Source organism: Psammomys obesus, unplaced genomic scaffold (assembly GCF_907164565.1).
Source record: "Psammomys obesus unplaced genomic scaffold, mPsaObe1.curated_primary_1811, whole genome shotgun sequence".
NCBI classification, from domain to species: domain Eukaryota; kingdom Metazoa; phylum Chordata; class Mammalia; order Rodentia; family Muridae; genus Psammomys; species Psammomys obesus.
The window spans coordinates 2039896-2056086 of record NW_026587032.1 but is presented as its reverse complement, the minus strand read 5'-3'; the positions used below and the strand labels follow the sequence as shown (position 1 = coordinate 2056086).

Sequence of the window (16191 nt, the reverse complement as noted above, 5' to 3'; positions counted from 1 at the left end):
CTTATTCTTAGTTAACAGTTAAGATACTGAAAATATTTACAGGACAAGATAACCATGCGTGATGTCTGTATCACTCTATCTTGCTCATACAATCCCTCTGACTCCCCGTGGCTTGAACTGAGCTCTTCTAAAGGCACTTCATTTTTATCACTATTGTGTAATATATATCCACGTTTGCATGGTGGGGGACAGACACGTCACATACTTATGTGGAGGTCAAAGAACAACTTTGTGGAGTCAGTAGTTTTCTCTTTTTAGACCTTTATGTGGGTTCTGGTATCAAACTCAGGTTGCCAAATAACTTCGCTTGCTAAACCACCTCATTAGGCCTACATTTTCAATGTTAAGTGAAAAAAAGTTGCTTCTAAATATTATGTACTACATCAAGTATTTTTTGTTTGTTTGTTTTTTTTTGTTGTTGTTGTTGTTGTTTTTGAAACAGGGTTTCTCTGAGTAATGCTGGCTGTCCTGGAACCCACAGAGATCCAACCACCTCTACCTCCTGAGTGCTGAGATTCAAGGCATGCACTACCTTTGAGCATTTAAAGTCATACACTCCTTGGGCTAGAGAGGTGGCTTAATGGTTAAGAGCAACTGTTCTTGCAGAGGCCCTGGGTTCTGTTCCCAAGTCACAACATGGTGGTTGACAACAGAATGTAACTCTGATTCCAGGGATCCGACACCTCTTCTGGTCTCTATGAGCACCAGGCTTGCACACGGCACACATACACACATACAGGCAAAACATCCACATACATAAAAATAAATTTAAGTACACACACATGTACTCACAAACATCTTAGGAACCCATGTAGGTTCTATTCAACTACATAAAAAGAAAAGGCAAAACTTGGGATCCTGGGAATCAGGAGACAGACGGGCTGGGCTAGAAGAGGTAAAGGAGTAAAAAGGTTGGAAAATCATTTGGCTAAAAATAGGTTACAGTCTAGATTAGATTTCAGCTCTGATTTTGGGTAATGAGTTACAACGTGGAACTAGGGCATCCTGGAGTGTGCCAGAAACCCGAGACTGACCCTGGGTACTCAGGGCCCAAAGGAAAATGCAGACAAATTTCTCATAGCTCTGCTGAGATTCACAACATTAAACACACACATTAAAGCTTACTAAGACACACTAGAGGGTGGGCTGGAGAGATGGCTCCAGGAGTTGGGTGCCCACTGCTCCCGCACCCACACCCAGCAGCCTCCCACCTCCTCTCACTCCAGTTCTAGGTGACCGACACTCTTTCCTGGACTCTGTGCACAAACCCATATTCTCACGTAAATACAGAAAGTTAAAAATAAAATAAAATTTTGCGAAGAAAAAGGTAAAATTATGCTGGTGATAACATTACTACCTGTTTGAAAATGGCTACTATGATGGTTGGTTGTACAAGCAAGTGAGTGAATTTGGAGTTATTAACTGTATAAGTACAGATGACTAGAATGGGCAAGTTCATGTTCTGTCTATTTACACAAACACAGACACAGACACACATACACACTGAGGGGACCAGAGCACATCCGTCAAGGGAGAAGACAGCAGCGCATTCTGTTTCCTTTTGTTTAAAAATTATTTATGTAGCTTGGGGGGAGCGCACAGGTGTTTAATCGCAGCACCCGGGAGGTGCGCCACATGTTGGCCTAATGCCTGTGGAGAAGAAGGAGGGCGTTGGATTCCCTGGAACCGGAATTACAGATGGTTGTGAGCTATCATGTGGGTGCTGGGAATTGAACCTGGATCCTCTGGAAGAGCAGCCAGTGCTCTGAACCACTGAGCCACCTTTCCAGCTCCCTCTCTACTTTCTAAGTACATAAATATGTTAACGAATCAATAGGACCTTGATTATGCATGTATTTATGTGAACCAAGGTCCCTGCAATGGGCTGACACATTCTTATTTAGATACTTAAGATACTCAAAAAGACAATTACATTCTAAAGAAAGTTAACATCACCCTTGGCGCGGTAGTGCACACCTTTATAAAATCCCAGACCTCAGGGAGGCAGAGGCAGGCAGATTGCTGTGAGTTCTAGGCCAGCCTGGTCTACAAAGTGAGTCTAGAAAAGCCAAGGCCACACAAAGAAACCCTGTCTTGAAAAACCATTTGAAAAAACAAAGTCAACATCTTTTATGCTGGCTAGCTTTTTATTTTGGTCATAGAGTAGCTTATTTATTGATTCATTAATTAATCTTGGACATTGGCCCCCCCCCTCCCCTCCCGGCCAGTTCCACCTTTCCTCCTGCATCCTCTCTCCCCTATTCCTCATAACAGGGGAGCCCCCCCAACTGAGACACCCCAGCTCACCTATTCACATGAGGACTGAGTTCATTTTCCTCCCATGTGGTTTTGTAGAGAAGTCCCATGACGGGGAAGTGATAAAAAAGCAGGCAACATAGTCTTTGTCAGAGACACTCCCTGCTCCCCTAACCAGTGGGTCCACATGAACTTATCTTATCGGACTCATCTTCTTGGGGTCTGTGCATTGTAGTATGTCTGTCCTGTACTACATGACTAAAATCTGCTTCTAAGTGAGTCTATACCAGCTGTGTCTTTCTGAGTCTATGCTGTCTAGTTTTGTGTCAATGTGACTCAAGAGTTATCTGAAAGGAGGGAACCTCAGTTGAGAAAATGCCTTCATAAGATCCTGCTGTAGGGCATTTTTGTAACTAGTGATTGATGGGTGAGGGCTCAGCCCATATGGGCAGTACCCTCCTTGCCCAGTTTTTCCAGCAGAGACTGATGCTCATCTTTAATTCTGAATCCCAGGCAACTGCTGCTCTAGTCTCACGCCCCCAACTTCAGTAGAACTGAAAATGCACACTTAGAGAAATCCAGTCACATGGTATCTATCCAAATCATTAAGCACACATTAAGGCAGGCAGCCCTGGGTTCTATAAGAAAGCCAGGCACAAGGAGCAAGCCATTAAGCAGCACTCCTCCATGGCCTCTGCATCAGCTCCTGCTTCCAGGTTCCTGCTGTGCTCGAGTTCCTGTCCTGACTCCCTTCAGTGATGAACAGTGATATGGAAGTGTGAGCCAAATAAACCCTTTCCTCCCCAGCTTGCTTTTGGTCATGCCATTTCATCACTGTGATAGTAATCCTAACTAGGACACTTTTATATTACAGCACTAGTTCAAAGCAACTTTACAGAAGATAGTTGCAATGTAAACATTTAACATCTTAAATTAGCTACACTGGCTTGCTCTTTAGCTCTCATCAATGACCTAGATCAATGTCTAGATCGGACTCTCCCCTCACCTGGTAATCCTGAGGTATGAAGTTATCAATAATGAGCATCTGAAGCCGAAGCTCACGGCTGAGCTGCCGAATGTTCTCCAGGAGGCCTTCAATTTCCCTCTGATGCTCCTGCTGGAGATCAGCCATCTGCCAGAGGACACATGAACAAGATTTTAAGTACAAGCACTGCATCTGGCCAAGTTCTTGAACACACTGACACGGTCATTGACTATTTCCAATTATTACTTACAGCTCAAAGGTGGATGAGCTTAATAAGTCAAGTTTTAAATATACAGACAGGAGTAACTGTTTCAGTGCTTTAAAACTGTAAGCACACAAATCCAGGGTGAGGTGGCACACACCTTTAACCCCAGCACTCAGGAGGTAGAGGCAGGTGGATCTCTGTGAGTTTGAGGCCAGCCTGGTCTACAGAGTGAGTTCCAGGACAACCAGAGCTATACAGGGAAACCCTGTCTTGAAAAACAAAACAAGCAAAAAACCCCCAACCAACCAACCAATTAAAAACAAACAAACAAACAAACAAAAACCCATAAGCACACACTGAGGCTCTAAACCGCATTAGAGGCAATTTCCAAGACACTAACCTCTGACTTTGCAGCCATTAACATGGTCCAGACTTTCTTCAACTTCTTGGTCTTCCCCTGAGCCTCCTCTTGCAGACTGGTATATTTCTCCTCAATGTCCAAGCGTTCTTGCTATAATAAAAACAGGCCACAAATTCAACGTAACACATGATCTAGATGTTTAGTAGCTACTGTCTTCAAAATGATCCATAGTCTCTTTCTGCTGTATTTTCCGCACTTAGCTCCCTACTGGAAAAGAGTGGGCACGCTGCACACAGCACACCCAACATGGCGGTACCTCTTTTTCCTCGAGTTCTTTCCGAAGTTGCTCGGCTCTTTTCCTCCTCTCTTCCAGTTCCATATTGGACTCCTCAAGAAGCTTCTCTTGCTCTTCAGCTTTGGCCAACAAGTCCACACCACCGACAATTACCTTCTTCTCCAAAGCAGACAGTTTTTCTAGCAAAGACTGATGCTCTTGTCTGTAATTAAAACAAGAGCATTCTAAATCCCCATCACCTGCTGCTCTAATCTCACTCCCAAAATTTCAGAGGAACTGAAGATGTACACGTACAGAAATTCAGTCACGTGGCGTCTATCCGAACCATACCATCACATGGCACTAAACCATCACCTAAGGTACAATTTCAATTGGCCAATATTTTCCCCTACACAGATACTTGGTAATCAGAAAGAGCCAATTTTAGAAATGTGTCACACTCCGTGGACCCTCTTCCCCAAAACAGCTACACTGGAGACAAGAGTCAGTCAAGCTTTTGGTTGCTTTTAATTGATCCATTTTCCTGATACCCAATCCTATGAAAACACTAGAAACTCAGTCATGAACCCACCACACCTTCACCAGCACTCACTGGGCTTTCAGAAGGTCTTTCTCCCGTCTCTCGAGTTCAGCTCTAGCCTTGTTTCTTTCTTCTTCTTCCATGTCAAGTTTTGTTTCCAGTGCTTTTCTCTCCTCATCAATTTTCGCTTGCATTTCCACCATCTTATCTGGGGAAACTTTCTTTTTACCTGTTTGAGTCATTTAATTGCAGCAGTCACTAAAGCAGTCTGTTTCAGACATAAGAATTATCTTAGCATAGCACTGCCTATACGCAGTCAGACATCAGCAAATGTTAAGCTTCCATTTCTACTTAGCAGTTCTGAAATTTTTTAATTTATTAATAATTTCAAACTGTTGTCTTACTGTGTAATGATATGTAAGGAAAAAAATGAAAGAGGAACAATACAGATGAGCAGAAAAATACAGAGAGAAAATTAATAGAAAAGCCAAATTAAAGAAAAGAAAAAGAAAAAAGCAAAGCCTGTGGGTTCCCAAACAGCACACAGAAGCTAAAAATGGCTTGCACGCTCATTATGTAAGTTACTTACTTGGGGCAGGTGTTTCACTGATAAACTGCCCTGGGAAATCATAAATGAGTCACCAAAGTAACTTACTATGTCAAACTAGATGAGCAAAGTTCCTAACTCAGATCAAACATGCCAAGTACAGTCAGCAGAAGCACTTCCAACTAATAACCAAGAGTCAGTGGAATGCAGCTTCCAGCCGACCGCAGTGTCCAAGCGTGTGTAGATAGACAGCTGCACCCTGCTCACACAAAGTTCACCAATGACTCTCAAAACCATCAAGTTATATGAAAAAAAAAAATCACAAAGACAAAACAAACACTGGGTATTAAAGTGGTTCTGAAACTGAGCCAATGACAATTCGTTTCTGGTTGATGCAAGTTCTTAGAAATGCACTCCTTCAGAACAACAAGCATTTCATAGAACTGTCAGGCCTGAGACTCTCCCGAAAGCTTGTCATTCTCAACTTCCTTCCCGAGGGACAAGGACAGAGGATTACAAATTAATACTCCACCCCAAATGAAGCCCCTCCTGCTAGGAAGGAAAAGACTGAAAAACAATCAGGATGGCACGTCAGATCTGAGTATCTTCTCGTAGGAACCATGAGAGGAAGGGTCTGCGCTTTTCCAACTCTCGAGACAAAATCTCATTAGAAACTCAAGGGTTTAACGGCATCCTTCCTCCTACAGAACCAAAGTCTACAGCAAAATCTAAGGCACAAAACCAAAGAGGAACTAGGAGCTGTGACCCGGGCGGCTGGTGTGGTGTGATTCACTGCACTCCATGTCGGAGGTGGGCCCGAGCCCGGCGGCACAGCTGCTGCCTTGAACCTCCTGAATTACACCGTAGAAGAGTAATTTTCACAAATAATTTCATTCCTATTCCCAATGAATTCCTTCAAAAGATTTTCTATCAGTAATAACATTTATTAAAATTATGAGGAGAAAAGTCTAAGTTCAGGTTTACAGGAAGTACTTGCACACTAAAACACGTAACTTCCACCTGAGGATTACAAACGTTTAGAGCAAGGTGGCAAATACGTTAAGACCAGAACAGCGTGTGCGGAAGGCAGGGGTAACCATCGGCATAGGTGAAATGACTGGATTAATATAGGAACGTAGTTTTGTGTTTTTGGATTTGTAGTGTTTTGCTAATAGCTATCAACAGTTCCAAATACCCACCAGCAGTTATGCAAAAAAGGCTGGCATGTAAAAATAGACAAATGCTGTTTCTTGATTAACTGACTGCTTTACACAGCAATCCCTTCAAACCCATGCTTTAGAAGAAAATGTCACACTGTGCTCAAGAGGAATTCATGAAAACACTCCATCTAGCTAGGGTCAGTTCAAAGGTCCATACATCCAAGTCCCTCGTGGCTCTAGCTAGAATCACTATGCCAAGCCACGTTATTTTTTTCAAGTACCCCTTTAAGCTAAATGTGACTGTGTAAAAATTGGGTTGCCAAGAGTAACTTCACATAAATCTCTAAGGAATGGAGCTTTCATCCCGTGCTCCCCTCGAGACAAGCCTCAGCCTGCAGCGGGCTGTTTCCCACTGCTGTGAGCAGCCTGCAGTGAGCCGCCTTCCGTGCAGCCAATGCGCACTGTGACCCCTCAGTAGGATGAGAGACTACATGTGCTCTGAGGAGATCTTTACACGGAGATGGGGTGGAGCTCAGTGCTTGGTCACCGTGTGCAAAGCCCTGGGTTCATTCTCAAGACCATCACACAGTCTTATCAGCCAAATCAATAAAAAACAAAACAACAATAAAAAACCCCAAGAGGGGGAAAAAAAAACAACCTCAGAACTTTTTTTAGTTCTCAATGATAAAATTCAGCACAAAAATTTTAAGTACTCTAAAAGTAAATCTAAAAAGGCATGTTGATAATATAAAAAAATATTGAGCTAAGTCAAAGGGAAGTTATGAGCCTTCCGTTCCCCCGTGGCCAGGTGCTGCCCAAGTGAGGGTGACCTGGCAGAGTGGGTGAGGGTGGAGCTGCAGCAAGTGACAGCTGGACTAATGCTGTGTGTTTCACAAGCACCTATGATGCGGGCAACAGGAACTGACTCTCGGCCTTCAAAAGGAGGGAAATGCCTGAATGCCCAATCAGTGACGAGTGTATTTTCAAAATACACTTAGCGGATCTTTAAGAATTTAGGGGAAAAGTTTTTTTGTTTGTTTGTTTTTTAATAGCTAAAATGGAATTGTTTTTAAAGACAGATACTTACCTTGTAAAAATTGTTAAATTTTAAAAAGTGAAATAGTTAAGTGAAAGGTCTTGAGAAAATGAGTAAGTGCACCACGGGGAGTGCAAGCCAATCACACCAACCTGCTTGGTCTTGCAAAGAAGCGGTAAGCGAGTCGCAGACAGGAAGCATGTGCACAGAGATGAGGAGGGAAGAAAGGAAAACATTATTTCCTTTGTAAAAAGGAGAAAACGTAACAGCATTCATTTAGCATGAGCATAGACATGAATCAAATAACCAAAACTGAAATAGTCACAGAAAAAGAAAGCATGTTCCATAAGACAATCACGAATGCTAGACTCGGTTCACTCTGTGGTTCCCACGCAACCTCAGGCGCCCACAGTGCCCCCTGCAGGTGGTACAGCTCAGTGCATGTGCTTGTGCTGATGGAGTAGACATGGAATTGGGAACCTGCTAAGACAGGGGAAACATCTAGAAGGGCAAAACCAAAAATAGAGTCAATTTTTAAAATTAGTAAATGAAAAGTAACAAGTCTCTTACTGTCCATTTCCAAAATTTCCCAATTCAATGTTTCTTCTAGATACAGACCCATTACAGGTGTGCCCCATTTTAAGAAAATCTACCAGGTAGACCTGAAGCAACAGAACACATGAACTAGTTTATGGGAGTTTAAACTGGTCATGTGACTAACAAAAGGGCTAAGAATTAAGCTCACAATATTTTATTTCCCAACTTGATTTGTAAGCAGCCCTCTAATTACATAAAATGAAGTGCACCTGTATACAGCAAACTTACACTCAGCCTATGGGTAGACAGTTCTGGGTATTCAATAACGACCAAAGTAAATGGCAACTGATGACTCAAGCAAGGGACATCAACGGCCACTGGTATTTTTTACTGGGGGGTCACACACAAGTTACACACAGCAACCACATGCCGGGACAACCATCTCTCCACCTCCCCAACACATCCATGTTCCGACAACAAAGGTAAATGTTAGGTGTGCAAACAGCAATGAAAGCTTCTTGAACGGGAAAACAGTCCTGAATTGAATAAGGTAGCACTCATTTCACAACTTTCATGTAACTACTCCCCAAGAATGGTAAGTTTAGGACAGAAGTTAAATTACAGTGCTTCCTACTCAGATAGTTTCCCCTCATTTCACAGTTTATAATGCAAAACTGTGCTTCTGTGTGGTGTCTGAACAATGCCATGCATTTATAAATTATCCGGTGAGATCAGCTGTTCTGGTAACCTGCTTCAACAGTGTCAACAGACAGTGTCTTGAGTCTTAAAATACTCCCTAGTAAAGCTAAGAGCAATGGCTTCTGGCATTAGTCTGGGTCAGGGTAAAGATAATGCTCTAAGAGACAGCAAGCTGCGAGCTGGAGGAAGCAAGCTTCGCTTCCATTTTCTTCTGAAAGTAGAAACAGACAAAATTAAGTAATGCTTTTCAACTAATGGTTTACAAAAAAACTCTAAGTCTGAAATGAGTCTACCCAGACCTTATGATCTCTTTGTGGCTGAGTTTTCTAATCATGTCTCAGAAAGTCTTACAATCAAGATGGTAACTCAGCAGTGGGGGCACATCCAGCTGGATGAAACACGGCTACCCAATCTTCTCTACTTGCCTTGGACTTTACACAGCTCCTTATCTGAAGCTCGTACGGCTTGTTACAATGGGGGCTGCTGTACTTGCAGGGATTCCAGATTCGTTGTTCGTGTCTCTGACACTGACCAGAATTAAAGATGTACAAGCAGCATAGAAAAGGGCCCTGATGATGCTTCTTTCACACAGCTTACTACCTCTCTTTACATTATCTCAGCGGCAAAAGCAGGATTCTCTCGGCCACCGTCTCAAACATAGGCTCTGGCCTATGTTTCACAGTTAACTGAAGCCATGGCAGGGCGGGGATCACATGCTTGTTCTACTGGGAGCCCAACAAGGACCAGTCATGACAGGGAGTGGGGCAGCATCTCCTGAATGAAGCCCATGAGTGATGGAGAAGCCAGAGCTCTGTTAGAGAGGTGAGGGCCGCCACTCACGAGGCAGGGACTCATCCAGAGGCTTCTCTATGACAGAACATGTGGAGTCTGAGCTACTGCTGCTGCTACTGCCTGGAAGACAAAGAAACGAGCCCACGGGAACCAGAGAGAGGGAACAAGAAAGGAACAAATACACAGAGAAAACTTGAGTTGTGCAGGAAGAATTTAGAGCACAATTAAGCTTTGCATTCAAGAGCAACTCACTCTAGCTTAAAACTAGGTAGTCCAGCCACTGTCCTCTTGTCACAAAGCCATGCAGGGAATTAAAATCGCATTTCTGTAAAGATCTGCAGTAGTGGCAAACCCCACTACTCATCAGGGGGCTGAAGTGACAAAAACATCACTTGCTGACCTGCAAGTCTATTTAAGCTGCTAAGAAAGAGAGACAACTTTAAAGCATACAGACACACAATTCCTGTTACAGAATAAGCTGCCCTTCAGCACAGTCAATATTGTCTCCAATTCCCCATCTTCCCTCAAGACATCAAGCTATCAGACTTTACTTACATTTAAAGCCTGACAGCATAATTGACGAGGCTCACTGAAAAATGTCAAGGCTCTCAGCACAGGGTAAAACATATTACTTTAAAATATTCTAACATATTAAACACTGGCGCTTTTTTCCTACATAAAATTTATTTTTTCCTAAGTCTACTATCTGCTCCAGGCCAGAAAAGAATAGTTTACTCTGAAAAACTAGCTATGAATAAAAACCCATTTTAAGTCAGGGCCGACTAACAGTTTTTGTAAAAGGACCAACAGCCAGGCCACATGCGTTGGTGTGAAAGAGCCAGAGAGCACAGGCAAACAACCGAGCGTGGCTGCTTTAGAACACTTATTTACAGAATCAGGTTCCACAAGGTTTTGGCTGGCACACTGTACTCTGCCAACCTCTGCCCTACATGCTACTTTTCCTGCGTTTTGAATACACAGAATCTTCAGTGTTTACTTTGGGCTCCCTCCAACAGTGACGGGTCTGCCCTCAGCGAGCCTGGTTAACTGTGGCTGTGCAGCAGCCTGCAGGAGCTGAGGAGAGCTCCGAGTTTGGAATGAGGCAGGGACACCCTTTTCTACCTGCCATCGGCAGCCTCGGTACTGCGGTTTTAATTCACACTTAGAAACCGCCCCGAGAAAGGTGACAATGACACACAGTTTACAAAGAAAGGAAGTCAATGAAAAACTATAATCCTCATTCAAATTTACCACCTGCAAGTGATTTTTAAAGGCTAACCTCACTTGAAGAAGAAATCCCCCGTTATCCTAATTTCAAAAGCAGGCAGGAAGCTGACAGATGTAAAACCACGTGATGGTGTATCTACCACCACAGAGCTTTACAGGGTGATACGGCATCCTAGGTCAGCAAGGTAAACAGGAGGCAGCATTTACACAGGTACCCACACAGCACACATTCCCTGCCGGAGCCACTACCATAATTAAAAGAGCACATTGAAACTTGCACCATCAGGCCATGAACTGAACTTACCCCTTCTCTTTTTCCTTTTTTCACCATCTTCTCCAAGTTCCCCCTCCTCATTGTCCTCCTCTTCTGACCCACTGATGTCAGAGCCTGATACTTCTTCCCCTTGGACAGAAATTCAACAATGATTTTTAGTCTGTACCAAGTCATTGGGTATTTAGAAAATGCCTACGTCTGTTCTCTTAAGTTTTTGTACTCCAAACACAAACTGAACGTCTACTTAAATGTTCATAAATAGTGTATCTGATATGCTTAAACTGACAAATACATAAGGGCAGGTGGAAAATGGAGGATTCTTGGGGTTTGCTGACAAGCCAGCCTAGCCTACTTAGGGAATGCCAGGCCAGTGAGAGAGCCTGTCTTCCCCCAGCTCCACCGCGAGAGTGGACACTAGCTGAGGAGCAACGCCCCCACTGTCCTCTTGTCTCTAAGCCTGTGCACAGGCACAGCTGCCCACGCAACCACACACACAATGGACACGGAAACTTTACTTTACTTTTTAAGAAAAAATACGCTTTTGAGACAGGATCACACTGAGTAGCTCTGACTGGAACACACAGCACTTCCTGCTTATCGCCCGAGCGCTGGGATTAATGGCGTGTTCCTTCATGCCTAGCTAGCAATTTTATTTAACAGCCCTGAAAGAGAAGTTAAAATCTGACCCACTGCTGAGTACAGCTTTAAACATACACATGGAATATGCACTAGCATTTGCTTTTGTAAAAACGTGATCCTCTGGGGGAGCATTTTCTCCTGTTTTCTGTTTAAGAAATCCGCCTTTGTTCTGTTTTGAATGCTACGCACAGGCACGTTTTACCTGCATGTGTACGTGCACCAAATGTGTGCAGTACCCACAGAGTCTAGTAGAGGGTGCCCTAGCTCCTGGGACTGGAGTTACATATGGCTGTGAGCGACTGTGTGCGTGCTAGGAATAGAAACCGGATCATGGGCTGGAGAGATGGCTCAGAGGTTAAGAGCACTGGCTGCTCTTCCAGAGGTCCTGAGTTTGATTCCCAGCAACCACATGGTGGCTCACCACCATCTATAGTGAGATCTGGTGCCCTCTTCTGGTGTGGGGGCAAACATGCAGCAGAATAGTGTATAAATCAATCAGTCTTTAAAAAAAAAAAAAATCGTCTGGAAGATCAGCCAGTGCTCTCGGCTGCAGAGCCATCTCTCCAGCACTTACATATATGTTTTTTAAGAGAATTAAGCCTTTGGAAGTGAGAAGGACTGCCAGGGGATCGAGGCTAACCTGTGCTACTGAGTGAGACCCTGTATCAAAACAATAGCCATAAACTGTCATCTCACACAGGGATCTACTGGGAAGGAAACTGACAAAGTCGGGGGAGCCTGCAGGTTGGTTAGTGACTCTGAACCAGCATTTTCTGGACTCAGTACCAAGACCCTGGCTGTGAGTAATGCCAAGCAAGGGCAGATGGAAATTCTCCACTCTATATAAACTTCTACAAGCTTCAAATAATCTTAAAACAAGTTTATAAAGTTATTTCTTTAATGCTTTTGCCTGCATTTTGTTGTTGATTTGACCATTCTGTTAACTAGATCATAAAGACAAAGAGTTCAGGCTCAGGACACGAATAAAGTAAACCACATTACAAAGAATATGAGTGTGTGCTCTGCCTCTGGGTGCGCACCCAGCACACTGTGGACAAGCACTTGAACTTGTGTGTATCTAACGTGTACAACCACACCAGTCACACAGACCACAGGGTGCAGCAACTCACATCCCTAACGCAGTGTACAAGCAGGGTGGAATCCCAGCCATCTAGAAAGAAACCCTCACAAGCCACAGCGCCCTGAAGCCCTGAAGCCCTTACACTGTGAATAAGATGGACACAAAAGCAAAAACAATTCCTTATGTGAGGTGCCTACACAGTCAAACGTCAACTTCTACTATGTAAATTTGACATATAAAAATGTGAAAAATAACCGAATCATCAACATGAAGGCATGTGCTCAGCATCAACTGTGACATGAAAGATTTTGAAAAAGAACTAGCTATAAATGCCACCTAGTGGCCATTTAAAAACACCAACTTTCATTTTCTGTGAGGCTTTTTCTCCTGCCTTTTCTCAGAATCTAGCTTTTCCCCGGATACAGGAGTGGCAGGTTGGCACCTCTGGGTCTTCTCCAGAGACTGCAAAGGCTTGGTCTCCAGGCCCTTCGCCTGCTGCACAGGGAGCTCTACGGCAGTCAGAGCTCCTGCTGACAGAGAGGAAGTGCCCGGAACTCACCAGGAAGCTCCTCACCGCCATCAGCTACGATTTCCTCTCCAAAAACATTTTCTTAGAAGACACATATCCCTCAGATATATTATTTTTAAATGTCAGTGTTAGGGACCACAAATGGCTCAGCAGGTAACATATTTTCCATGCAAGCCTGACATGAGTTTGATCCCTAGAACCAGAGTGCAAGGAGAGAACCAGCTCCCACAGGTGTCCTCTGACCTTCACACATGGACTGTGGCATGTGAGTGGTAGTATTCACACATGTCCAACACACAAACAGACACAGACACACAAACACACACACACACACACACACACAGATACTTTAAGTATCAATATTAGAGACGGAAGGCAAATGCTTGGTCACCAGTCTGCCTCAGCTGACAGCAATTTTTGTGAGAAGTTACCTTCCTCAAGCTTTTTCTTCAGCTCTTCTATTTCTTTCTGAAACTGGCGAAGCAGAGCATCCTTTGGGTCTTCATTGATTCTGGCTTTGTTTTTAATGTTTTTGGCGCGGTTGGCATACCGCAAGGTACTGATGGTTTCATCATAATTATAATCTGCTGGCCCAATATTTGCACACTGTTGAATTAGAAATGTAAATCATTCTACATCATTTCTTTTTGTTTTGTTTTAAAGATTAATTCTGTATAGTTGTTCTGCCTGCATGTATGCCTGAATGCCAAAAGAGGGCACTAGATTTCATTATAGATGGTTGTGAGCCACCATGTGGCTGCTGGGAATTGAACTCAAGACCTCTGGAAGAGCAGCCATTGAGTGCTCTTAACCTCTGAGCCATCTCTCCAACCCTTTATACCAACTGTAAGACCACCATTACCAAAACATATAGTAAAGCATATATGCAATTTGGCCTTCTTAAAATCAGTATTAATCATGTAGGTATGGAAACATACAACCACAGGCAATTACTTGGTGCATTACACAGAGAAAAGAGATTGATTTGTAAAATGCTATATTCACATTGGTTACGGGCATAAATTACAATCTTAAATTTGCCTCATATGAATTAACTCTGCCATGACTGAAGTCTTACCATCATGGTTTTTGAGTTCCCTCCTAAGGAATCCTGCAGAAGACGCGTCAGTTTAGAGTTCCGATAAGGCACATGAGTGCTTTTTCCATCCACCAAGGCAGAAATGACATTGCCCAGGGTGGACAGCGAAAGGTTGATTTTTGTCGCTTCCTTGAGGCGCTGTCCTGTGGCTCCAGTTTTTGCCTGTCTTTCTGACCCCTAGCAATAAACAGACAAAAGTTGAACTAATTTTTTTTTTAAATCAAGAATGTGTTTTTTCTAATATCTGGTTTTTTAAAAGTAATTTAAAATATCAAATATGACGTCTGGAATTCACCTCAAAGTAATGAGGGAAGAACACACACGCAAAAGCCTAGCCAGCTGCTGACAGCTGTTAATGGTGACAGAAGTACAGAGAATCATGACATTACTCTATCTACTTTCAGACACATCCTAGAGTAATAATTTAAAATTCCATGGAGGTCGTACTTTAGACTTTAACTTTTTTTTTAAATTATTTTTATTTTATTTTATTTTTTTCTTATCAGTTACATTTTATTAACTCTGTATCCCAGCCGTATCCCGATCCCTCATTCCCTCCCAATCCCACCCTCCCTCCCTCATCTCCACCGTGCCCCTTTCCAAGTCCACTGATGGGGGGACCTCCTCCCCATTCATCCGATCCTGTTTTATCAGGTATCTTCAGGACTGGCTGCAAAGCTCTCCTCTGTGGCCTAACAGGACTGCTCCTCCCTTGGGGGGTGGGGAGGTCAAAGAGCCAGGCATTGAGTTCCTGTTAGAAATAGTCCTTGTTCCCCTCACTATGGGAAACCAATTGGTTACTGAGCTACCACAGGATACATCTGAGCAGAGGTTCTAGGTTATATCCATACATGGTCCTTGGTTGAATGTCAGTCTCTGAAAAGACCCTGTGCCCAGATATATTTGGTCCTTGTGGAGCTCCTATCCTTTCCCCGTCATACTAACTCCCCTTCTTTCATATGATTCCCTGTACTCTGCCGAAGGTTTGGTCATGAGTCTTTGTGCTTTGAAAACACTGCTAGTTAGAGTCTTTCAAATGCGCTCAGTAGACTCCTGTCATACGTTCAATGCGCATCCCATCTGTCTTTCTAAACGAGGATTGATCATCTTACCCCATGTCCGCTCTCTTGATTATCTTTTTTAGGTGTATAGATTTCATTATGTTTATCATATCTTATAGGTCTATATAAGTGAGTATATACCGTGTTTGTCTTTCTCCTTCTGGGATATTTCACTCAGAATGATCTTTTCTAGATCCCACCAATTGCCTGCAAATTTCATGATTTCCTCCTTTTTGACTGCTGAGTAGTATTCCATTGTGTATAGACTTTAACTTTTATTAACAGATAGATGGCCACAGAGAACTGTAAGGAGCATGCAGTCACTCACAGCAAGATCCACGAGGTGGAGTTTCCCCATCCTGACATGCATATTTCCATCAACGCCTTTCTCACTGCATTCTATAGTGATTGTAAAGATGGCATGGGATCGGGAACTGTGCTCATTCATATTGGTCGCACCAACAGAACCTTTAACAGAGGAAAGAAACCCTTAAAAACTGTGACAGAATGCCTTTACGCTTGCTTTGTTTGTTTAGACAGGGCATCCTGTAGCCCAGGCTATCCTTAAACTTTGGTTTCCTATCTCTATTTCTTGAGTACCTCCACACCCAGTTTATGCAGTGCTGGGGGCTGAACCAGGGCCTTCCACATGCTAGGTACACACTACCAACTGAGCTATCCTCAGCCCAAAGAGTACCCTTATTAATTAAATTCCTAGAACATTTAAAATACTTGGCCTCCTCACAGTCAAAGCCACTGACAAGGGTTAACTATAAACCACAAGTTGTGTTTTGCCATTGAATACTTTTTGTTCGTTCTCTCTCTTTCCTTTGTCTCTTTCAAGACAGGGTTTCTCTGTATAGTCCTAGCTGTCCTGGACTTGCTTTG

General features: G+C 43.3%; 1 protein-coding gene across 2 annotated transcripts in view; it reads right to left on the bottom strand.

The window, feature by feature from the left end:
- Kif3a (kinesin family member 3A) overlaps window positions 1-16191 on the bottom strand; it is a 34705-nt gene that overhangs the window by 2091 nt on the left and 16423 nt on the right. Inside the window, exons 6-14 of one of the 2 annotated variants that reach the window (XM_055602830.1) lie at window positions 15632-15771; window positions 14222-14419; window positions 13575-13749; window positions 10925-11023; window positions 9442-9513; window positions 4695-4851; window positions 4124-4304; window positions 3847-3957; window positions 3263-3388 (exon numbers count right to left, since the gene is read on the bottom strand). In XM_055602830.1, coding sequence (XP_055458805.1) covers window positions 3263-3388; window positions 3847-3957; window positions 4124-4304; window positions 4695-4851; window positions 9442-9513; window positions 10925-11023; window positions 13575-13749; window positions 14222-14419; window positions 15632-15771 — 1259 coding nt within the window. The remainder of the gene's footprint in view (window positions 1-3262; window positions 3389-3846; window positions 3958-4123; window positions 4305-4694; window positions 4852-9441; window positions 9514-10924; window positions 11024-13574; window positions 13750-14221; window positions 14420-15631; window positions 15772-16191) is intronic. The other variant, XM_055602831.1, reaches the window with a different exon arrangement.